The sequence below is a fragment of the Orcinus orca genome, chromosome X, assembly GCF_937001465.1.
Source record: "Orcinus orca chromosome X, mOrcOrc1.1, whole genome shotgun sequence".
In the NCBI taxonomy this organism is placed as follows: domain Eukaryota; kingdom Metazoa; phylum Chordata; class Mammalia; order Artiodactyla; family Delphinidae; genus Orcinus; species Orcinus orca.
This window is the reverse complement of record NC_064580.1, coordinates 93,275,560-93,300,456: the sequence shown is the minus strand read 5'-3', so window position 1 is coordinate 93,300,456 and position 24,897 is coordinate 93,275,560. Positions and strand designations below refer to the sequence as shown.

The window sequence follows — 24,897 nt, the reverse complement described above, 5'->3', positions numbered from 1 at the left end:
TTATTTCTTTAGTATAAAGGAAAGCAAAAACTTAGGGCTAGAAGTGGTATCAACATAACAATGTAAGAATGAGGGATAATATTTAGTGGGTGGTGTGACCTAGACCAAGAGATAAGTTTTTATCTAATGTTTCCATTTTGGAGATGTGACATTAATGTAATATGACTTGACTCAAATATAATCGCAAATAACTGAAATCTTCAGATAATCCCCAAATCTAGTTTTACGTATTCATTTTAACCCTTTTCCCTAAAATTTCCTTACTAAGCACAACTGATTACTGAAATAAGCTGTACTAATACATACTTCACCTCCCATCAGTTTACCTGAAAACTCATGGGTAGCAATGCTTAAAAAAAAAAAAGGAACTGTACCTGAACAGGTAACTAGTAAAATAGCAACCAGCTCAATTATAAACCATATAAATGACTTCAGAATAATAGAATTGGTTATAATCTATAGTCCATGTTGGCAGAAGCTATCTAGCCAAAAACATCAAATATTATTAGTGTCACCAAATAAGGGTTTCAAAATTTTTAAAAGTCCTTGTCTTAATATGAATAAAATTAATGCAGGATAATTCCAACAAAGAAAAGTGGCAGGATAAACATGTACTCAGATTCTTCTTTTAATAGTTTATCAAAGGATTTCAATGTGTAGATCTCATGTACCATCTAAAATTAGAAACTTCAGTGAAAGATTGTGGTCTTGTGGTAGACTATGTAATATTTCATAATTTACTAACTGATTTGTTAATATAAAAGTGACACCACAGTAGTATATTTGTGTTGCTTTGGAAAGAATCAACACATATTGTCACTTGAAGATAAGGTATTCTGATGTAGTTTGCTTTTTTACTTAGAAAACTGCCACAGTAGCTATCCAGTTTTGCCATAAACTGGAAATGTGGACACAGATGTTTAACTCCAAATTTGGATAGAAACATTACTATAATATAAAACAAATTGCCATGGAAGTTGTTTTTAAAGATCCTAAATCTTTTTTTAAAATTAATTAATTAATTTATTTTTGGCTGTGTTGGGTCTTTGTTGCTGTGCACAGGCTTTCTCTAGTTGGGGCTACTCTTCGTTGCTGTGCACGGGCTTCTCCTTGTGGTGGCTTCTCTTGTTGTGGAACATGGGCTCTAGGTGCCCAGGCTTCAGTAGTTGTGGCACACGGGCTTAGCTGCTCTGTGGCATGTGGGGATCTTCCCGGGCCAGGGCTTGAACCCGTGTCTCCTGCATTGGCAGGCAGATTCTTAACCACTGCGCCACCAGGGAAGTCCAGGATCCTAAAACTTAATAATGAGTTCATATTTCTCATTCAATATAAGAACAGAAATTACACCTGTTAAAGTGTGTAGTTTTGCAATCTCGGCCTGAGGTATTTTAGTCAATAGCCATTTAAGTATTAACTTTTTCCCTTCTCCAACTTTTATGAGGCACTAAAACTGAATTGCCTGTTAAAGTTTATAATAGCTTAATACAAAAGCCCAGATTCTGTTTGATAAACAACAGTTTTCAACCCATATGGAAGAATCATATTAGCTCATTTAGCAAGCATGTGTAGGTCTAATATAGGCCAAAAATATGAAGGAAAAACATCAAATACATTCAAAATGAGATAGGTTTTAACTTCTTTAATAATACAGTCAAAATTTTAACATGAGAAGGATTCCCTATTTTAATTAATGTTTAAACACAATTTTAAAGAACAAAAGATTGAACACATTTATGAAAAAACTGTAGCATCTGTCTTTAGGTTCATGATGCCCAACACATTTAAAATGTATAGCATATGAAGTTACAGAACCACAGGGCTAGAAGGAAGCCTAAAAGTTAATAGCTTAACTACAATCGGATTCATCTTGAAACAGTATTTTTTTTTTTTTTTGCGGTACGCGGGCCTCTCACTGTTGTGGCCTCTCCCGTTGCGGAGCACAGGCCCAGCGGCCATGGCTCACAGGCCCAGCCGCTCCACGGTATGTGGGATCTTCACGGACCAGGGCACGAACCCACGTCCCCTGCATCGGCAGGCGGACTCTCAACCACTGTGCCACTAAGGGAAGCCTGAAACAGTACTTTTTAACTCAAGTGATGGTCATTTTGGCTCATCTAACTAACCACGTAGATGTCAATCACAGAATCTTGCACATGTGGAATGGCCATTTACAGTTAAAATGAAGTAAGATAGACAACCAGAATAAAATCAATTCCCTTAGCTACTCTTTTATACTTTCAATATGAGCACTTAAAATGTTAATTTGAGATAAATTTTCACTATTTAAACTCACATTACATGTACCAAAATTACAAATGAACATAGCAAGAATACAGACATACTGTAGCCTCTGGCTTTAAGACCACACACTGGTCAAAACATTTAGAAATTCAAAGGATAAGAAGTCACATTAGGGAGTAGAAAACCTTAAAACAATTTAATTTGGCATGCTCTTTGTACAGCTGACCAAACTAAAGACCAAGGCAAATGGAACATAACAATCCATGTGTGCTTTTGAAAATGATAGAAACTACCTTGGTTTTGAGAAATTCAGGTTGACCATTTTAGGAGAATTTAATCCTCAAATCAGCAATTCAAAATTCCCCATTACAGCCGAATAAAATGTTAAATGTCCATGAAAAGTTACTCTTAAGTTGGGATGCCTTATGCTGAGGCTTTAGAATAAAAGTATACTTCACAAATAGAACAGTGAACACAAATTATCACAAGTCAAGATAACAGTCATATAGAAAGAAGTAAGATGAACTTTCTTGATACACACAAATTGTTTCAATGACCTTTCCAAAGAATGAATTTAAAATGAAGTGTGCTAGCTCCAAATACAAGACGAACATAAAACCACTTAACTTTAGAGTGTATGTAATACTCTGAGAAACAGTTACTGAAATTACCAACAAAATGACAGAATATCTTTTTTTTTGACAGAATATCTTTAAAGCAATGCCCTCTTTATAACCTTTAATAATTTCATCTGCCAGTTTTTAAGAAGTTTTATCTGGTCTATAAATTTTGTGCAAATAGACTTCTGTTTTACCGTTACCTAAATTACAGATATCCAAGATACCAACGATATGCACTTTATCCAATTCAGTTGCTGCTTTTATAATATCACCTAAAAGTAAAAAGCAGATGGTAAGTATTGTAAAATAGTTAAATATTTACTTGGATTTAGTATCACATAAGCTGATTTTTTTTCTTATAATTAACAGTGTCTCTCATCTTCTCCCTCTTCCCTCCAGTTCATCACATACATTCATCAAAGTTATAATATAGTAATTTCTGCCAATAACAGCGAATACATCAAACAGATGCTACCAAAAATGTCAAGATACAGGCTGGTACTCCAAAGCCTTATTTGTTTGTTTATTTATTTATTTAGTGGAGCAAAGTAAATCTACATATTTTCAAGGTCATTTAGGTGCCAAGTAAACAACTTCTTACTACCCTTCAAGGAAATACAAAGATAAATTTTTCTATTTTGCAATTCAATCATCAATTATTTGCAAAATTTACAAGACATAAAGCAAAATTTAAAAAAGAAGCTTCTTTTAAAGTATGTTTCCTTTTAAGTGGCTTTATTAACTAACACTTAGCTTTGGATATTCTTAAGAAGCTTTATCAAGAATGGATCGGGTGAGTGACATTGATGAAAATGGCAGAGTACGGAATTTCAGGGCTCTGTTCCTCCACTAAAGCAACTTATAAGCTGGCAAAAAAACTCTCAGATCAACTTTTCCAGAACTCTGGAATCTAGACAAAAACTTAACAACCTGGTGAAAGATTAATGAAGAAAGAAGTTGCTGCACTATGGTAAGAGTGTGCTGTGGTGTTTTAAACTGCCCGCCTACTCCCCAGATCAGTAGCAGCCATGAAGATGGCAGCTCGTACTCTTGGTGCAGGTTGCTAGCACCAGAGGGAGCTACGCAGACCTTATTCTCAAAGATGTGGTTGTGTATTTTGACCTGTCAGGCAGCTCCCTCAAGGTCAGATGCAAGAGCTTGCTTGTGTTTCAACCAATTTGGAGCATCCCATGACTAGGGTAGCTTTCCCAATGGCTTTTGTTGAAAGCATATAAAGGCAAAAGCATTTGTCAGAGCAGATAGATCAGGGTTTTAAAGTTGGGACAAGCAATAGACAGACCAAAAAGCCTGGGGAGGAAGGGCCTGGGAAAAGAGATACGTGGGGGAATATGAGCTTTTAAGAGCTCCTGTGTATTCCAAGGAATCAAGAAGGCTACATGTATGCCCAGTGCTGGATGCACGTTCAGAAAAGGCCTGAGAAAACTCATTGTTCACCTCTGGCTGACCATCAGTCTCTGTAGAACAGGAAGTGAGGGCTAAGACAGAGTCATAAACATCTTGGCTAAGCACTGAAGGGGTGCCACAACACAGAGCCAATCTGCAAAAGGTGAGAAAGTAATGTTTTTCTTTTCTTCTTCTTCTTGGCTAAAATGTATTTAAGGAATCTCTTTCAAAACACTAACCACTACCAAGCTACTGTATCACAGACTTCAGTGGTTACACATGACAAAGACCTCATTTTAAACATGAGAAAGCTAAAACATTTAGAGGTTAAGTAACTTAAGCAAAGTCACAGGGTGATTCTAATCCAGACAGTCTGGCACCAAGGCATGGGCTCTTAACCTTTTGTGCTAGAGCTACATCTCTACAAAATTGTGACCAAGGGCCAGTAGTGGATCTAGATTTTGTGGGGCTTGAAAGGTATACTATTTGGGGGTCTTCTTTATGAAAGAGAAAACAAAATACAACAACACACACACACAAAAAAAACCCCTAGAAGTGCTGTGGAAAGGATTTACACAAGTGAGAGCTCCTCAAGCTTAGGCTTCATTAGCTGCATAGGACAGCCACATCTGCTAGGCATGTCACAAAATCTGATGAATGATTTAAAATTGTGCAAGTTCACTAAAGCACAATGAATATAATAACAACTGCTGGTACTATATAATTTTCTTCTTCTTTGAGTGGGATGGACTTTAATCCAGATGCTTTGGAAAGATTTCAAGCTCTTCAGATTTGATGCTAACAGCAGAAACCCAAACCTTAATAATTCTAATTGTCATCATATCATTCTACAAATAATGACTTACGTAGTACCTGCAACATAACGTATAAGTAAGCTTTCTGTTTAGGTAACTCTGCCTACTTGTGTAAATGACAACCTCTCTGCACCTCAATCTGCTCATCTAGTACCTATATCATAGGCTGTTGTGAGGATTAAATGCATGTAAAAGCATTTAGAATGGTAGCTGACACATAGTAAGCACTTAATTAAATGCCAGCAACCATCATTTTCTACTTAAGAAAACCTAGTATTAAATTAAAATGTTATTATTTACATTACAAAGGAATCATTTTAAAATGATTATAGATTTTACCTATAAAATAAGCTTCTCTACATGTCACTTTAAAATGTTGGAATTACTAAAATTGTACATTTTTAGGAACATCACATATGCAGAAGGTGAGTGTGACAAAGGCAATGCTTTGTGTTTGCCACTCCATTTCCTCTTCATGGTCACATGGGAGACAAAGTGTCCTGGCCTCCCTTGTAGTTAGCTTGGGATCATGTAAATAAGTTCTGGCAAATGAGAATGTGAGCAGAAATGATGTGGCAGTTTGGGTCCAACAAAATTAAAAGTCAGTGTCTCCTTCATCTATTTCTTCCTCTGCCTAGACAACCCTAGAAGCCATTTGTTCCTGTTGGAGGTGCAACAGGATGGAAGCATGCTGGATTCCTGAATCACTGCTGGGGAGAAAGCTAATAACTGATTGCATCAGACTTGACTTGAGCAAGAAATAAATTTTTACTGTATTAAGTCACTGAGACTTTGGAATTGCTTTGTACTGCAGCACAGTCTAACCTATCTTGTAATATAGTGTGGTATTCCTGCCTCTGAAAATAATGTCGGAAACTCTGATTATCTAGAGAATAATAAAATTATTTCTTACATGTGTTAAAACCTTTCAATATCATGCTATGCTTCTGAAATGTTTATCAATGAAAACAATGCTTTCAAAGAGGTGGGATATATATATGTGTGTATATGTGTGTATATATATATATATCCTTGTACTTCATAGTTAAATATAATACCAATTATAACACCATAACAGTAAGTATTATTCAATAAATGATTTGGGAACTATGGCTAATCCCTTGGGAAAACATTAAGCTGGATCCTTATCTCATTCTCTATACCAAAATAAAATTCCAAATGGATTAAAATTTTAAATTATAAAAATGAAGCCATATTATCAAAAGCAAAAAACCCCCCAAACAACCCAATTCAAAAATGGGCAAAGGACTTAAATCGACATTTCTCCAAAGAAGATATGCAAATAGCCAATAGGCTCATGAAAAGATGCTCAATATCATTTGTAATTAGAGAAATTCAAATCAGAACCACAATGAGATACTGCTTTAGGATGGCTGTTATCAACAAACAAACAAACAGAAAATAACGTGTTGGCGAGGATGTGGAGAAATTGGGATCCTCATGCATTGCTGGTGAAAATGTAAAATGATGCAGCTGCTGTGGAAAATGGTTTGGTTGTTTCTCAAAAAGTTAAATATAGAACTACCATATGACTCAGCAATTCCACTCCTAGGGATATTCTTAAAACAACTAAAAGCAGGGACTTCTTAAACAGGTACTTGAATACCAATATTCACAGCAGAACTATTCATAACAGCCAAGAAATGGAAACAACCCAAATGTCCATCAACAGATGAATGGATAAACAAAATGTGGTACATACATTCAACAGAATATTATTCAGTCATAAAAAGAAATGAAATTCTGATATATATTATAACATGGATGGATCTTGAGGATATTATACTAAGTGAATAAGCCAGACACAAAAGGACAAAACTGCATTACTTCACTTATATGAGATACCTAGAATAGGCAAATTCACAGGGACGGAAAGTAAAATAAGAGGTTACCAGGAGCTAGGGAGAGGGGGGAATGGGGAGTTATTGTTTAACAGGTATAGAGTTTCTGTTTTCAGATGATGAAAATGTTCTGAAAATGGGTAACGATGATGGTTGCACAACATTGTAAATGTACTTAGTGTAAATGTACTGAATTGTACAATTAAAAATGGTTAAAGTGGTAAATTTTATGTTACGTATATTTTACCACAGTACAAATTATATATGAGTAAAAAACCAAAGCTATAAAAGTATCAGAAAAACACATAGTGAATTAAAAAAAAATCTTGGACTGAGTGATGCCTTTTTGAGTATGACATAAAACCAGCCACCATAGAAATGAAAGATTGATATATTTGAGTACATAAAAATAAAATTACTTAAAATATCAAGATTTCCACTGAATAAACGTCAAACTGGTAAAAGTACTGCAACACACAATAAAGGGTAAATTTCTTCAATATGCAAAGAGAACTTACAAATTAATAAGAAAAAGAATGCTCATGGAAAAATGGAAAAAATAAAGCTAGCATAGAAAGTTCATAGAAAGAAAAAATATAAATGGCCAATAAGCATAGGAAGATATTCAAGCTTAGAATAATTAAGATATGCAAATGAAGATAATGATATAATACTTTTTTGCCTATCGTCTGCCAAAGATTAACAAGACTGATAACACCTAGTATTTCTAAGGGTGTGAGTAAAGTGGCACTCTTTCTTTTGGTTAAAGTGTAACTTGTTATAAATGCATATATCTTTTGAGTCAGTGACATCTAAGAATTCATCCTACAGATGTGTAAGTGCACAAAGATTATATTATATACATACACACAGATAGATATACTCATTGCAGTACTGTTTGTTAATATCAAAAACATTTGAAAAAGAAAAAAAAACATTTGGAAACAATCTAAATGTCCATCAATAGGGGACTGATTAAGTAAATACAGGTATATCTACACAGTGGAATATTTATAGTTACTAAACGAAAAAGGTAGCTCTCTCTATACTAATATGAAAGTTATTCAAAACACAGTGTTACAAGGAAAAAGTAGGTTATGAGACCATGTTTACTATAATTCCATTTGTGTGTACTTAAGAGAGAGAGAGAGTGTAAGTTTGTGTATGCGTGTGTGAGAGACAGAATATACTGTTATATGCAAAAATAATTTCTTAAGGATTCAAAGAATACTGGTTACCTCCAGAGAGTGGGTGAGTAGGTTGGCAGAAGGGGATGGACCTTCAAAGGCAGGGAGGGGAACTTTCACTTTTACCCTGTGCCTTTTGGTATTGTTTGAATTTTTAAATTGTGAACATGTATAGCTTTTATAATAAAAAAGAAACTAGTTCATAAAAATGTTTAAAAGATGATACCAATGTTATACTATAAGCCACTGCATTACATTATTCTGTATATTTTTATCTTTCAGTTTGTAATTATGGAGGGAATAGAAATGTTTTGAATCAGACTGATCTGGGTTTAGATCCTAGCTGTTATCCATGCTGGTGAGTCTCTCTGATTTTCAGTCTAATCATCTATAAATAGGGGATAATAATGTTTACCTTGAAAGTCTCTTGTTAGGATTAGTTGTAACTTATGTAAAATGTCCAGGCACAATGCTTTGCACAGAGCTAAACGGACACTATCATTATGTCATGAAAAATACGGTATTCCATGTTCAAAATGAATCACCTTGCTTTTGATCACATCACTTTTCTAGGGATTCTTGCCCTTCATGTCCCAAAATACTAACTGCTTTGGCAGAATGGTACCAGGTATTTTCACTTGACCATGTTAGTGACTGCTGGAAGACTACTGGCACTAGCAACTAGTAGATACCTGAGGATTTTGCCTTGATTTTTTATATCAATAATAACATACACATATAGCAGAAGAAACGTGACAGAAGTGGATACTGCATGAAGCAAGAACATGAGTGCACAAATATTTAAAGTACATATTAGGGCCCTAATTACGAAATCTGGGTTACTGTAAGTCTAAGGAGCTGAAATGTAAGAAGTAATACTGCAAGTTAACTAATATACCATCTTTAAAATGGACTGTGGAAAAATAAAAAACCTCATCTCTTACAAAATTAGATACTCAAGTTCAGTTTGCAGTAACCATTACTGCCAAAAGCTACTTCATCATCAGGTACAGCTCATAAGACTTGTTTAAAAACAACACCCACTCAAGGGTTTCATCAGCTTAGAAAGACGCACCACAAAAATCCCAAGATAATAAAGCCTTTCTTTAAAGCTTTTTAAAATGTAATATTCTTATAAGCTTGATGAAAATGGCTAGAAACTTTACCACATGCTTAGGAAATAGAAATGACAACAGAAAGTGAATAGGATAATTATAATTGGACACATAATTTTACTGGTATATAGAAATGATTTATAGTTCAGGATATTATGTAGCAGCCTAAACAATTAGTTGGTTGAAGGGTTTCACTACTGGGATTACATACACTCCTAGCAGTCCTGAAGAAATTTATTGCATAGCACTTGAATAACTGAACATTTATAAGAGAAAACAATTGTACTCTACTATACTATGGAGGTATTGAGATTTCAGGCAATTATAAGGTGAAAGGCCTGAATTAAAAGGAGAGAAGAGTAGAAGTTGCACTGCTCCATGTGCATACCACTTAGGTCTAATGAATACTTACATTTAAAAATGTATTATAAGAGAACATTCTTAATGCCTGCCTGGAATAGAAACCATTTATCCAATTTTATTTAAAAATATATTCTCATTTATAAGTCTTTGGGTACTTTTACCTAATAATTCTTTAAACTATATCAAATGTTAAGGCTAGAACTATTTATATAATAACATCTTAAGGTTAGGACTGTTTGCAATATTAATTTTATTTTCTGAGTGAAAAGATCCTGAGATTGTCTTACCTGTAACTGCTTTTGGACCTTGAAATCTGTCATTGCCAGTTAATTCCTGTGGAAACACACAGCTGTAATTCATGCAGGTCAATAATGTGTCTATTTGAGATGTTCGGACATCTTCCGGAGAATACTCGGGAAGGAATGCAACACTGATTGCTCTCTCATGATTCAGACCTGTTAAAGAAAAATCACACTTTATTAAAAGTGCAGTGGGTTAGTACATGGTGCTAACGTGGCCAGATTTGCTGGTTTGATCCGCACATGTGCCAAATAGCTTCAAAACTGTAAAAAAAAAAACTTTCAAAACTAGGAACTAAACCCTTTCCTGTACAAACATTTATGAATACATGCTATTGGTTGAAAGAAGAGACACTTTGGAGCAATCTATCTCCACCGCTGGAAATAACAATCCCAAATCTTTTAATATTGACAGAAGGCTTAAATTTCAATATCCAGAGGATAGCCTAGTCACATAAATGAAGACATGTAGGGTGTTTTCTTCATCATTCATGACAGGTGCCATTACAGGATAGGAGAATTCAGAGGTAACTACTGGTTCAATTACTGCAATTTGGACTTAAGGATATAAGACTCAAGCAAGGCCAGGGATGGTAGTAACAAGGTTCCATTTGTCCTCAAATATACAAGAAAAACTTTAATCACTCACCATTAGGGCTAGAAAAGGTTGCAGTATGGGGAAACAACCAACATGAATCCTGACCTGTGTCTGTTACTCTTTATGAGAGTCAATGTCAACTAGGGTGGATAAAAAAAGATTCCTAGAGTCAAGGGTTTGAGCTGGGTATTAAAGGATGAGTAACATTTAAATAGAGAGAAGGGTATTTCAGGCAGGACAGGGAGAAGCCAAAAGTAAAGACCAGAGTTAAGGAGACCATCTTGGCTGGAGCAAGGGTAAACGCACAGAGCACATCTTGAAAACTCTGAATTTCACCCAGTCACCCAAACCAGAAACCTAGAAGTTATCCTTAACTCCTCCCTTTCATTCTTCCCTGATATTTTAGTCAGCAAGTCCCGTAGATTCTATATCTCTCCTATTCAGCCCTATAGCAATGCTGAAGTATGGAGTAGGAGCAAATGGTAAGTAAACAAGTCCTTCCAGTTAAGCTGTAAACTGATCCAGAAATGCAAGTCTGTTCTTTTTTGTTTTTGTTTTTTGCAGTACGCGGGCCTCTCACTATTGTGGCATCTCCCGTTGCAGAGCACAGGCTCTGGACGTGCAGGCTCAGTGGCTATGGCTCACGGGCCCAGCCGCTCCGCAGCACGTGGGATCTTCCTGGACCGGGGCACGAACCCGCGTCCCCCGCATCGGCAGGCGGACTCTCAACCACTGCGCCACCAGAGAAGCCCTCGTTCTTTGATTTTATGGGCAAATGACACTAAGTTCCATAGCTTTAACTTAACGAACAACTAAGGGCTACTTAAAGCTTTTTAAGGATTACTAAAATCTGGTATTCATAAACTAAAACAGTCATGCCATCTAGAATTTACTGTGGATTCCAATTCAGTATTACAAGTATAGCTACCTCAGAACTCTTAGCAATGCTGCAAAACTCATGTCAATGTGCACACAATGGCATCCCATTTCCTTGATTCTAATACCAAATCTAACTCTAAGACATACCATCAATTTAGTAACAGTTTTTTAATGAAAAAGGAAATGCTGCATTAATGTACCCATTGACCATAAGATGCATTCCAACTTGCAAATGTAAAAAAAAAAAAAACGTATGCTTTAGAATTGAGAAAATATTAGAAGTTGGAAATCCTGATATTTTCAGGAAGATAGCTTCATTATCAGTGTGTCACTGATGCTATTATGAGTTGCTTTCTAAATTACAGAATGCTGTGAGTTTAGCTTCAACATTATTGGTAAAATTCATCATGAGTTGTTTGGTTAAAACTAGAGTTCAGAGTGCAAATGTATAAGTAAACATGCCTAGGGCCTCTGTACTTGATGTTCTTGTACATAGAATGTTCTTTCCCCAGGTAAACACACGGCTTGCTCCTTCACCTCCATCAGGTGTCTGGTGAAATGTTATTTTCTCAGGGAGACCTCCCTTGACAACTCTATTTAAAATTTAGCCCTTTCCTACAACAGCACTCTCCAACCCTTTTCTTCTAACCCTTATCACCATCTCATTTTACCATAGGCTCTGTTATCTGTTGCATTAACGCATGTAAACTCAGCCCCCAGAACAGTGCTGGGCATGCCTTAGGTGCTCAGTAAATATTTGTTAAATTGAGCAAAAGAATGTATATGTGTGTATTTTTAACCTATAATTTTCGAATATTAGACTTTAGGACATTTGTGCATTGTGTTCAAATATGAATTCATCCATATTCCCAACAGCAAAAGAGATGAACACAAACATCCTCCCCACAATGTACATGTATAATGCACTTCAATGGTGACTTACTGTTTATGTGTTACTTAGATAACTTACAACATACTATCTAGGTAAACGTGATAATATATGTGGACTATATTAAAAATTAGAGGCAGATATAAAATCAAACAAGCTCATATTCCTCTTTTGTAAAGTGTATTGTATGCAATTTATATATCTTCCTCTCAAATTCTTTGTTGTCACTGAATTTCTTTTCCAGTGAAAATGTGTGTGTTTGTGTGTGTGTGTTGCAGAGGAGGGCAATTTGTAATCCCAGCACATAGCTAAGGGTACTTGGCATATACCATGTTTCATGGAATCTAAGATACCATTGATTTTTAAGATGATCATTATTTTATATACCACTAAGAAAGAAAAATGCTACCAACTAAACAAAGGCATGACATCGATTATAAGATCCGTATCAATTTTCAAAGATGTTAAAATATGGGGAAAAAAGTGTCTTACACTGATGAAATCTGATAGTAGCTACTTAAGGTTTAAGGATTAAATTACTTTTATTATGCAATGGAATAAGGGACAGAATTAAGGGGTGGCAACAGTAACCACCTCTGGAACCCATATAATCCAGTGTGCTGCTCCATTCAAGATACAATAATGGGAAGCATGCCAGTGGGACAGAATACCCTAAGGATATAGCCAGTTAGGGAACCAAGAGTGAGGGAACCCAGTGCTACTCAGTTAATGGTTCAAGTAGTCTTCAGTACGGAAGGAGGCATACCTCAGGGGTACAAATAATTGATCCTGAGCTTGCAGGCCAGTACCAAGGAGGGCAGGAATTATGTTGGCCTGCTTGGTTGCTTTAATAGGAGAAAAAAATCAAGGTAAGTAAAGCCTTATGATTTCCATGTTAACTATAGCATATTACATTACTTTGATGTTACAATTAATGCTATTAAAATTTTTAAATTATCATTTAAATGCATTTTGCAGAAAAGGAAAAGAACAAACCATATAAAAAATTTTTGACAAAAAATCTTTTGACAAAAAGTCTAGAAAATACTGTCTTGACAGCTCTCCTTAAATTATACCTATTGTTACTGGGGTTTGTATCTCTTGATTTCCAAGAGATAAACAGATGGCTTTCAGAGGTTTACTAAAGACTGGCTGAATATTTTCCTTATTGTCTAAGTCAAATGCAAATCGAAGAGGGAACTCTTAAGCTTTAACTGACTCAGCATTTCATGGGTAACTAAATTAGTGTTGGCAGAGTCAGTGATATACTAACACCATCTATGAGTCCAATAAAGCTTTTGAAAAATACTTTCTTATATTTAAAGTGAGAAATAATTCTTAAAATTGACCAATAGATTAAAAATTTTGTACCTGGGCTAAAGGCACTGAAAATTTAGTGTTACTCCATCCCAATATCTTCTCTTTGAAGTGTGTTATTACACTCCATCCCAATATCTTCTCTTTGAAGTGTGTTATTACATAATAGGCAATGGGCCGAGATTTTAGCACTTATTAATACTATCTACTTATTTGAGTCAAGTGAGATGGCATAGCAAGAATTTTAACACAAGAATTGGTACTTCTGAGATGGGTTTCTGATATTGCCACAGTACCCAGGTGGTTGTTGGGAGCCATTAGAATCGTGGGAGGTAAGATTACAAATTCCGTTCAATATTTTCAATAATGATTCACCCTAGACCAGTCAGAGCTAATGACCAAGTAACAGGGTTATGGTCTGAATAACCTTTCTGGCTCCCAGAATAAGACACTTCAAAATTACTGGGTCCTCCAGAGATCAGCAAGATACAGCAGAGGGACAATAAACCACCAGAAGGTAGTATCAGTGTAGGCTGGACAAACTTCATGTTGGAAGAACTTTAAAAATCATACAGACTTATCTGCCTTGATTGGTTTAATCAGTTTCATCTAAAAACAGGAATCTAGAAGAGGGGTCAGCAAACTATGAGTTGGTGGGGGGAAGGGTCAAATATAGCCTCTACCTGGTTTTGTACAACCCATGAGCTAGGAAACTTTTTTTTCATTTTAAATGGTTGAAAAAAAATCTAAAGAAGAATATTTTGTGATATGTGAAAATTACATGCAACTCAGATTTAAGGGTCTAAAAAGTTTTATTCAAACATAGCCATGCACATTCGTTTACACATTGTCTATGGCTGCTTTCACACTAAAAGAGCAGAGCAATGAGATATCACCTCACACCTGTCAGGATGGCTATCATCAAAAAGAACACAAATAGGGCTTCCCTGGTGGCGCAGTGGTTGAGAGTTCACCTGCCGATGCAGGGGACACGGGTTCGTGCCCTGGTCCGGGAGGATCCCACATGCCATGAAGCGGCTGGGCCCGTGAGCCATGGCCGCTGAGCCTGCGCGTCCGGAGCCTGTGCTCCGCAATGGGAGAGGCCACAACAGTGAGAGGCCCACATATCGCAAAAAAAAAAAAAAAACACAAATAACAAATGTCGGCAAGAATGTGGAGAAAAGGGAACCCTTGCATACTGATGGTGGGAATGTAAATTGGTGCAGCCACTGTGGAAAACATTATGGCGGTTTCTCAAAAAAGTAAAAATAGAACTACCAGATGACCCGGCAATTGTACTTCTGGGTATATATCAGAAAAAAACAAAAACACTAATTTGAAAAGATACATGCACCCCAATGTTCATAGCAGCATTATTTATAATTGCCAAGATGTGGAAGCAACATAAGTGACCATCAACAGATGAATGGATAAAGAAGATGTGGTATACGTGTACAATGGGATACTACTCAGCCATAAAAAAGAATGAAATTTTGCCATTTGCAGCAACATGGATGGACTTGGAGGGCATTATGCTAAGTGAAATAAGTCAGATAGAGAAAGACAAATACTATATGATATCACTTACATGTGGAATCCAAAGAAATAAACGAGTGAGTATAACAAAAAAGAAGCAGACTCACAGATATAGAGAACAAGTTAGTTGTTATCGGGGGGGAGAGGGAAGGGGGAGGGACAGTATAGGGGTAGGGGATTAAGACATGATTTTTAATCATGGCCTGGCTTTTACCTAGCTAGGGGGTTACGACTAGAAGATATCCAGGCTTCTTTTACCTTTAAAATTAAGTACCTCATTAGGAACAATCCTTTTTCTCCCTTCCTGCCAGAAAGCTCACAGAAAATTACCATCGAATGGTAATAATTTGTTATTTATAGGCACCTAGTAATACCTACTTTTTCTGTATCCTTTTAAATGCTCTGTTTTGTTTTATCCATACATATTTTCACTGTCTTTTATCCCTGTAAATCCACTTATGTCCTTGAAAAATGGTAGGATATAAAACAGCCCAATTCTAACATGGATTACAGCTGGTTGGGCAGAATGACAAATTTGCCTTCTTTATATCTGATTTTTGCTTTTAGGTGATGCATAGTAAAGCTACAAAGGTTCACAATATTTATAAGACAGCTGAGATGTTTAGAGGATCAGTGACATGTTGAAAAGAAGAGAAGTATTCAATTTCTGTGATTCCAGATGAACTCATGGTTTTCATGGTTACTTTTTGTGATGTATGAAAAATCTCCACTATAATTTTTGTTTCCTAGATATAAAACTAAGATTGATAAGTTACCCAAAGATAACAAGCAATGCAGTCTAGGAAAAAGAAGCATTTGAAACTTAGGTCTGAGAAGGTCTAACAGAGTCAATGGGAATTTATACTTTCCATAGATTATATACATATACACAATCACATGTATGTACATATTTACGTGTGAGGAAGTAGGGCAGAAGGAGTGGGAGAGAGTAAAGGGGAAACAGGAATCTTGATTAAGGGCAAGGTAATTCACTTCAGTACTGTAGGTGCAAAACTCTATGAAATGCATCCTCTTTCAGGCATTTAATTAATTTACTAATGGCACTTCATCATTCTTTCATTTTAAGGTAACAAGATCTTCCTTTCAAGTACAAATAAAAGCCTAGAGAGTAGCTCATTTTGGTTAAGATTTTATTTTATAATTAATTTTTGTGTACATTTTTCATTCATGAGAAACAAACTTTAAAAATAAATGTAAGTTGGGCTTCCCTGGTGGCACAGTGGTTGAGAATCTGCCTGCCAATGCAGGGGACACGGGTTCGATCCCTGGTCCGGGAAGATCCCACATGCCGTGGAGCAACTAAGCCCATGCACCACAACTACTGAGCCTGCGCTCTAGAGCCCGTGAACCACAACTACTGAGCCCGCAGGCCACAACTACTGAAGCCCACAAGCCTAGAGCCCATGCTCCACAACGAGAGAAGCCACCGCAATGAGAAGCCCACGTACTGCAACGAAGAGTAGCCCCTGCTCGCCGCAACTAGAGAAAGCCCGCACGCAGCAGCAAAGACCCAACACAGCCAAAATTTAAAAAATTAAAAAATAAACATAAGTTTAAAAATGTGTTGACTTTAAATTTTTATAAGTTCTATAGCTACCTGTCAGTTTAGAACAACCTGAGAAAATCAGTTTATTGTCCCTTGTCAGACAAGATAGTTTTTTGAATAGCTTCCTTCTGTTCAACTTGTTACTTGAGAATTTTATTTTCTTCACAGGCTAAACAGATCATAGGATCTTCATAGGATCTTCTCTCAATTAGTATGCCTTTCTCTTTAACCTACATTTTACCCTTCAGTGGTTCAGATGCACTGAGAAAGAGGTAGAGAATATGAGCAAGAAAGTGGTGGCTAAAGGATAAGTGAATCAGTTTTAGAGGTAGTAGGAGAGTCAGGGCTAAGGAAAGTTCCCTTGGTTCCCATTCTTCTCTCCCCAGTACTTTCTAAGGACTTGCCAATATTTAAATGCCCACAATTAAAGCTTAATGTATTCCAGAATTAGTGCTCCATTCCTTTGGTTTGAGCCAAACAGGAGTTCCCCTTGGGCTTAACTTTTTTGGTGGTGGGGATGTGGCGCGCTTAATTTTTTAAAGCAAAATAGTATCATCTATATTTAAATTATGTCAAATTAACAATATTCAAAGAGAAGAACAGGTGACTTACCTAAGATGGTTACTTCAAAATGTCCAAGGACTAGGGCACTCTTAAAATCATAAAGATTTGGGGGTCTTCCTTCTTGTGGTATGTATTTTGCAGGCTGAGAATTATACTGCTGGGTAAGAAAATTTCTGTGTTCTAAAACAAATCTCCGTGGAATACTTTCAGGATAAATACAGCTGTATCGTAGGTGACTTATTAAGCCAAACTTCTTTTCTCTCCACATCTGACTTTCCCATTTATCACTTATAGTTTTTCTGGCTTTCCCTATGCGACCAGTTCTTGTCCTTTCTTGACCTGTTAAAGAAGCGAGATGAACACAATTGAGACCTATAAACTAACCAAATCAGGTAAATCACTACAAAACAAGCACAGATTAATGAGAAATAGCTTAATTAACTTTAAAAATCAACCACCTACAAAATGTAAACTGAATGTCCAAAAGGTAACTCTTATTAAAGTGAGGAAAGAACTAGAATTCACCTTCAAAATAAACTTTTACTCCAAAATATTAAAAAGTAATATTGTTTTTTCTGTTTCTGGAATTAACGAGATTTGTAATTATCTTCTTTATACTTTTCTATATTTCCTAAATGCTCTTAAATAAACAAACATTCCTTTTATATTCAGTGACAAATTCAAGTTAAGTAAAATTCATGAGAATAATAACCTTTAGAGATTGGACCTCCACACACTATTGGTGGAATTTAAGCTTAAAATAAAATTTTGTTAATCTTTGCTAAAAGTATCCTGAACACACACAGAATGCAGTCTATTTTTTGGATATAAGTCTCTTTCAAAAGGACCGTTGATATGATATTCCTTTCAGATATAAATAACATATGGAAAACAAAGAGGGAACTAAATTGAAATGAAAGACCACTTCAACTCTTAATTGTTCTCTATCATCAAGTCAGTTTATCATTTATGTACAATTTATCTAACATATTTAGTTTCTAAGGCAGAATATAATTTCCCTCTTACACATTATGACATTTATCCATTCATTCAATTCACTCAGCAAATAATTACTGAGCACCTATTATGTACCAAATACTACACTAAGGAATTTGCTAAAATAATATTTTAATTAAATAATGCACCCTGGGAACTGAAGACATAGAGAAGAATCAGAAAAAAAAGAGATGTTGGAACTTCTCACACTGTCAGTTCTGCTAGTTAAGGCAAGCTGACAGCAACTGTTCCAGAGTTTAGCAAGGTTGCTGAATTGCCTCATTGTAGGCTGACTATGCCTTGGCATTTATTATCTTCCTAGCATAAAAAACCATGCTGAGACAGAAGGGTGTTTCAACAGCAAGGTTTCAGTGTGGTTAACATATCACTTCTGTTTTTGAACTTTATTCTATATCCCCAGACTACTTTCTTGGTTTCTTAAACCTAGACAGAGACTGAAAATTTATTACGAGGTAAAATACTACATTGAATTTTTAGAGAAGATGAAGAGGTGAACTTCTTACCAGGTATTCAAAACACTGTGATATTACAAGAGTATTTTTTTAAACTTAAAATTTAGTTGATGAACACACTTAACTTCCTACAATAACGCTTGATAACAAACGAAAAGGATAAAAAATTTAATCACACATGAAAAGGAAAGGAAACAATAAAAGCCAAGAGAAAAACTCAAAGTTAATAGGAGTAAAGTAAGGATTGGGCAATGATTTATCCTTTTTATCTTCTAGAAATGAATTTCCCTTACCCAAACTAATAAAAGTACATAATTAGATTAGCAATAAGTAGCTATTACAACCCAAGTTATAGTGAGAATTCCTGACTGATTTGTTCTAAAATAATGCACACAAAGAACAAGTTATGGGCCATTCCAATCTTTAAAAATTAAGTAATTACATCCATTGCATAGGAAAAAAAAATCCTATGATTGACACTGTCAGGAATAAGTCAGAATATTTTCTATGGCTGTTTTCTTATTTGAGTGTTAAGAACTGGCAAGGTTTAATGTTTACATGAAAAGTTCTTCTGAAAAAATAATGCTTTTTTTTTTTTTCCCGGTACACGGGCCTCTCACTGTTGTGGCCTCTCCCGTTGCACAGCACAGGCTCCGGACGCGCAGGCTCAGCGGCCATGGCTCACGGGCCCAGCCGCTCCACGGCATGTGGGATCTTCCCGGACTGGGGCACGAACCCGTGTCCCCTGCATCAGCAGGTGGACTCTCAACCACTGTGCCACCAGGGAAGCCCCATGCATTGTTTTTTAATTTAGTAACTTGGGACTGTAATTAACTATCCCAATTATATGTTCATAATTAATACAAATGGGTATGAAATCAGTACAAGAGATATTGGCAGTCACTGGTTGTGAATAGCAAGATTTCAAAGGCAATAATTAGGAGACAAAATACATCTAGAGCTCAGGTTTTTCTAAAAATAAGATGGAAAATTATATACTAGAATGCTTTTATTTTTAGCTTGAATATTACTAAAATTACCAAATGAAAAACATTATTGTTTAAGCCTAATGCATAACTAAGATACAGGTTAATTACTAGCAAAATTATATTTTTGTATATATCTAATTATATACCAGAATTATAGTGATCACTGTTATTTTAATGATTCATTTTACCCTTATTTCTGGTGAGAATGGATTTATGTTTTAATGGGGAAAAATTTCAGGAGAAGACCACATTTAGGTTGTGAGGTGAAAAAGGACATGGTATAAATGTATGTGTATAGGCATAGTGATTTTTCTTCACAAAATCTACTCTAAGCATTTCATTATGTGGATAAGAGTGATAGGTAGGGGTGTATGGAGGCATGGGGGTCGGAGAGGAGCTATTTCCTTTGCCTCTTTCCCCCTTGCCTTCACTGACCCCATGCTGGTGCAAGATCTACAAGTCTAGAAAAAACAGAGTATTTCAATCAGTGATCAGATCTATGCTTGGTAGCAAGTATAATAGACTTTTTAAAGAACTGTGTAAGTCAGAGGCTACCTATAATGTCTTATGATCTCAGTAGTACTGTTATTGTGAACTTTTCAATGTATGTCTTACTTATCTAAGTTACCAGATACAAACAATAAGATGTTAAACTTTGTAGTCTTCAAAATAACTAGCACAATTAAACCACATAAACAAATTAGCTATATATTCACAAAATGAGTGGCTTTTGAATTTACAGACACAGTAATTTCCAAAGCTATCATGAAACATATCTGGAAATACATCAGTAACCATGTTAACACATATAGATCTAATTCATTCATTAAAACTGCAGTTAATAAACAAATGGGACTACATCAAACTAAAAAACTTCTGCATGGCAAAGGAAACCATCAACAAAATGAAAAGGCAACCTACAGAATGCGAGAAAATGATTGCAAATCACATATCTGATAAGGGGTTAATATCCAAATATATAAAGAACTTGTTCAACTCGATAACAAACAAACAAACAAATAAACAATGTGATTAAAAAGGGGGCAGAGGATCTGAATAGACATATTTCCAAAGAAGACATACAGATGGCCAACAAGTACATAAAAGAGATGTTCAACATCACTATTAGGGAAACGCAAACCAAAACCACGAGATATCATCTGACACCTGTTAAAATGGCTATTATCAAAAAGACAAGAAATAACAAGTGTTGGTGAGGATGTGGCAAAAAGCGAACCCTCATATGCTGTTGGTGGGAACGTAAATTGGTGCAGCCACTACGGAGAACAGTATGGATGTTCCTCAAAAAAGTAAAAATAGAACAACAATATGATCCAGCAATTCCACTACTGGGTATTTATCCAAAGAAATAAAAAACACTAACTCAAAAAGATATATACACCCCGCTTTGGGGCGGGGTGGTGGTGTGATGAATTGGGAGAGTGGGATTGACATATACACACTAATATGTATAAAATGGATAACTAATAAGAACCTGCTGTAAAAAAAAAATACAATAAGCATAATGGTTAAAAAATAACATTAAAAAAAAAGATATATACACCCCCCTGTCCACTGTAGTATTATTTACAATAGCCAAGACCTGAAAACAACCTAAAGGCCCATCAATGAAAGAATGGATAAAGAACAGGTGGTGTATATACAATGGAATATTATTCAGCCATGAAAACAATGAAATCTTGACATGGATGAAACTTGAGGACATTATGCTAAGTTAAATAAGTCAGACAGAGAAAGACAAATATTGTATGATCTCACATGTGGAATGAAAAAAAAAGACAGACCTCCCCCCAAGAAAAAAACAAGCTCATAGATACAGAGAACAGATTGGTGGTTGCCAGGGGTAGGGGTTTGGGAGCGGGTGGGTGAAGTGGGTCAAAAGGTACAAATTTCAAAAAAAAAAAAAAAAAAAAAGGTACAAATTTCCAGTTATAAAATAAGTAAGTCATGGAGATGTAATGTACAGCATGGTGACTATAGTTAATATCATATTGCATATTTGAAACTTACTAAGAGAGTAGATCTTAAAAGTTTTCATCACAAGAAAAAAATTTTTTGTAACTATGTATGGTGACGAATGTTAACTAGACTTACTGTGGGAATCGTTTTGCTATATATACAAATATCAAATCATTATGTTGCACACGTGAAATTAATATAATGTTACACGCTAATTATACCTCAATTAAAAAAAGAAAAAAATAATGAATGTAAAAGAGTTTTCCTATTTTAAACAATGCTCCAATACTCATCTTAGAACATGTCTCCCAGTGTGCCCAACATATAGGTCACAAAGTGTAACATTTTCAATAAATTAGGTCTTGTCAAATTGCTCTCAAAGGTAGTTGTACGTTTATCTAAGAAAGGGGGGGGCATGACTCTTTCTCTCTCTCTGATATACACACATACCTTCTTATATTATAAAAAAAACAATGAAAAGACATACCATAGAATGAATTAAAAAGTTACCTATAATGGTGGAGAAGGAAGAGGATGCAGGGAACAGGGGTAGAAGCTAAACTTCTTTAAATATATATTTATACAACAGTTGAATACATTCTTTTCAAAAATACACGAAATATCTCCAGGATGGACCATATGTTAGGCCACAAAATAAGCCTCAATAAATTTAAAAAGAATCACATAATACAAAGTATCTTTTCTGACCACAATAGAATGAAGCTAGAAATTAACAATAGAAGGAAAGCTAGAGAATTCACATATATGTGGAAATTAAACAACACACTCTTAAGCAACTAATAGGTCAAATAAGAAGTCACAAGGGAAATTATAAAATACCTTGAGATGAGCAAAAATGAAAATACAACATAAAAACTTATAAGATGCAGTGAAAGTGGTGATCTGAGGGAAATTTACAGCAGAAATACTGATATTAAAAAAAAGAACTATGGAGAACAGTATGGAGGTTCCTTAAAAAACTAAAAGTAGAACTACCATACGACCCAGCAATCCTACTACTGGGCATATACCCTGAGAAAAACATAATTCAAAAAGAGTCAGGTACCAAAATGTTCATTGCAGCTCTATTTACAATAGCCAGGACATGGAAGCAACCTAAGTGTCCATCGACAGATGAATGGATAAAGAAGATGTGGCCCATATATACAATGGAATATTACTCAGCCATAAAAAGAAATGAAATTGAGCTATTTGTAGTGAGGTGGCTGGACCTAGAGACTATCATACAGAGTGAAGTAAGTCAGAAAGAGAAAAATAAATACCGTATGCTAACACATATATATGGAATCTAAAAAAAATGGTCATGAAGAACCTAGGGGCAAGACGGGAATAAAGACACAGACCTACTAGAGAATGGACTTGAGGATATGGGGAGGGGGAAGGGTAAGCTGTGACAAAGTGAGAGAGTGGCATGGACATGTATACACTACCAAATAGATAGCTAGTGGGAAGCAGCCACATAGCACAGAGAGATCAGCTCGGTGCTTTGTGACCACCTAGAGGGGTGGGATAGGGAGGGTGGGAGGGAGGGAGACGCAAGAGGGAAGAGATATGGGGACATATGTATATGTATAACTGATTCATTTTGTTATAAAGCAGACGCTAACACACCATTGTAAAGCAATTATACTCCAATAAAGATGTTAAAAAAAAAGAAAGATCTCATTCAATAACGTAACATTAAACTTTGAGGAACTAGAAAAAGAGAAAACTAAACCCAAAGTTAAGAAAAAGAAGTAATTATGCTTAGAGTAAATATAAATGAAATAGAGAATAGAAAAAATAATAGAATCTAAGAAACCAAAAGCTTGTCCTATGTAAAGACCAACAAAATTGATAATCTTTACCTCAACTGACCTTCTCCCCAAGGAGAGAAGACACAAAAACTAAATGCAGAAATGAAAATGTGATTTATTACAGAAATAAAAATGATTATAATAGAACACTATGAACAATCATATACCAACAAATTAGAAAACCTAGATGAAACAAATTCCTAAAAGCAAAGAAACTACCTAAACTCACTAAAAAAGAAAAAAAAATCTCCACAGACCAATAATAAGAGATTCAAAAGGAAATTAAGAAACCTATTCTAAATATAATAGCAACTAAAAGAATAAAATACCTAGGAATAACTTTAAGCAAGAGGTGAATGACTTGTGTACTGAACACTACAAAACATTGTTGAAATAAATTAAAGAATGTCTAAAAATGAACAGAAAGAAATCCCATGTTCATGGACTAGAAGAGTTAATATTAAGATGTCAATACTATCCAAAACAATCTGCAGACTCAATGCAATCCCTATCAAAATCTCAAAAGCCTATTTTGCAAAAATGGTAAAATGGATCCTTAAATTCATATGGAATTACAAGGAGTCCCAAATGTTAAAGCAATCTTGAACAAGAAGAACAACGTTGGAGGACTCATACACCCCAATTTCAAAACTTGATACAAAGCTACAGTAATCAAAACATTGTGATACTGACATAGGGACATACATATAGACCAATGGAATAGAATTTGATGTTTAATAAGGGTTCTAATTCAATTCAGTGGGTACTAAGTCAATTCAATTTTTCCTACCCATTGCCCAGGGAATACAGGAAGCTCCTTGATACTTCCCCATGCTGATGGGAATAATTTATCTGGACCTTAATAACCTTCCAACTTTATATTAGTTCTACTTCACATGTAAGAGGCCTGTGGTCTGGACTCTCTTTTCCATGTCGTTATTACACCTCAGCCTATGATCATTTAGGCCTCTATCTAGTTCTGAAATGCCCAAGAGCAGTTTTAGTTTTAGTTCCTACTCACCACTAAATTTAAATTCTTTTGTTTCTGCCACTTAGGGATTTTTCACTCTTGCTTTCAGCTTGGTTATATATTTATATTATAATGATCTTCCCCTTATTTTCTATCTTTTATTTTTTTGGGGGGTATAGTCCAGATCCCTTTGTGGGTTCTTTTTTTTTTGGTGCCAAAACCTGGGACCTTTGTGGGTTGTTAATCTGTCAGACTGACTAGAAGTCAATCCCCAAATAAGAGTAACTCAAAAAGCAAGAAGGATCTAAAGTGCTAAAAAGTTTAGAGAGATGACCCCTTATAACATCTGATTTAAACAAAACCACTCTAAAGATACCCTACCAGAACTAAATTGTGTCATGAAATCACTTCAGAAA

The 24,897-nt window shown here is 35.5% G+C and overlaps 1 protein-coding gene across 2 annotated transcripts in view; it reads right to left on the bottom strand.

Annotated features, from left to right (window-relative positions):
* Positions 1-24,897, bottom strand: part of RADX (RPA1 related single stranded DNA binding protein, X-linked) — a 71,387-nt gene that overhangs the window by 6,208 nt on the left and 40,282 nt on the right. Inside the window, exons 12-14 of one of the 2 annotated variants that reach the window (XM_004281498.4) lie at positions 17,305-17,595; positions 9,895-10,062; positions 1,625-3,133 (exon numbers count right to left, since the gene is read on the bottom strand). In XM_004281498.4, coding sequence (XP_004281546.1) covers positions 3,003-3,133; positions 9,895-10,062; positions 17,305-17,595 — 590 coding nt within the window. In that variant the 3' untranslated portion in view covers positions 1,625-3,002. Of the gene's footprint in view, positions 1-1,624; positions 3,134-9,894; positions 10,063-17,304; positions 17,596-24,897 lie in introns of those variants that run through there. The other variant, XM_033408852.2, reaches the window with a different exon arrangement.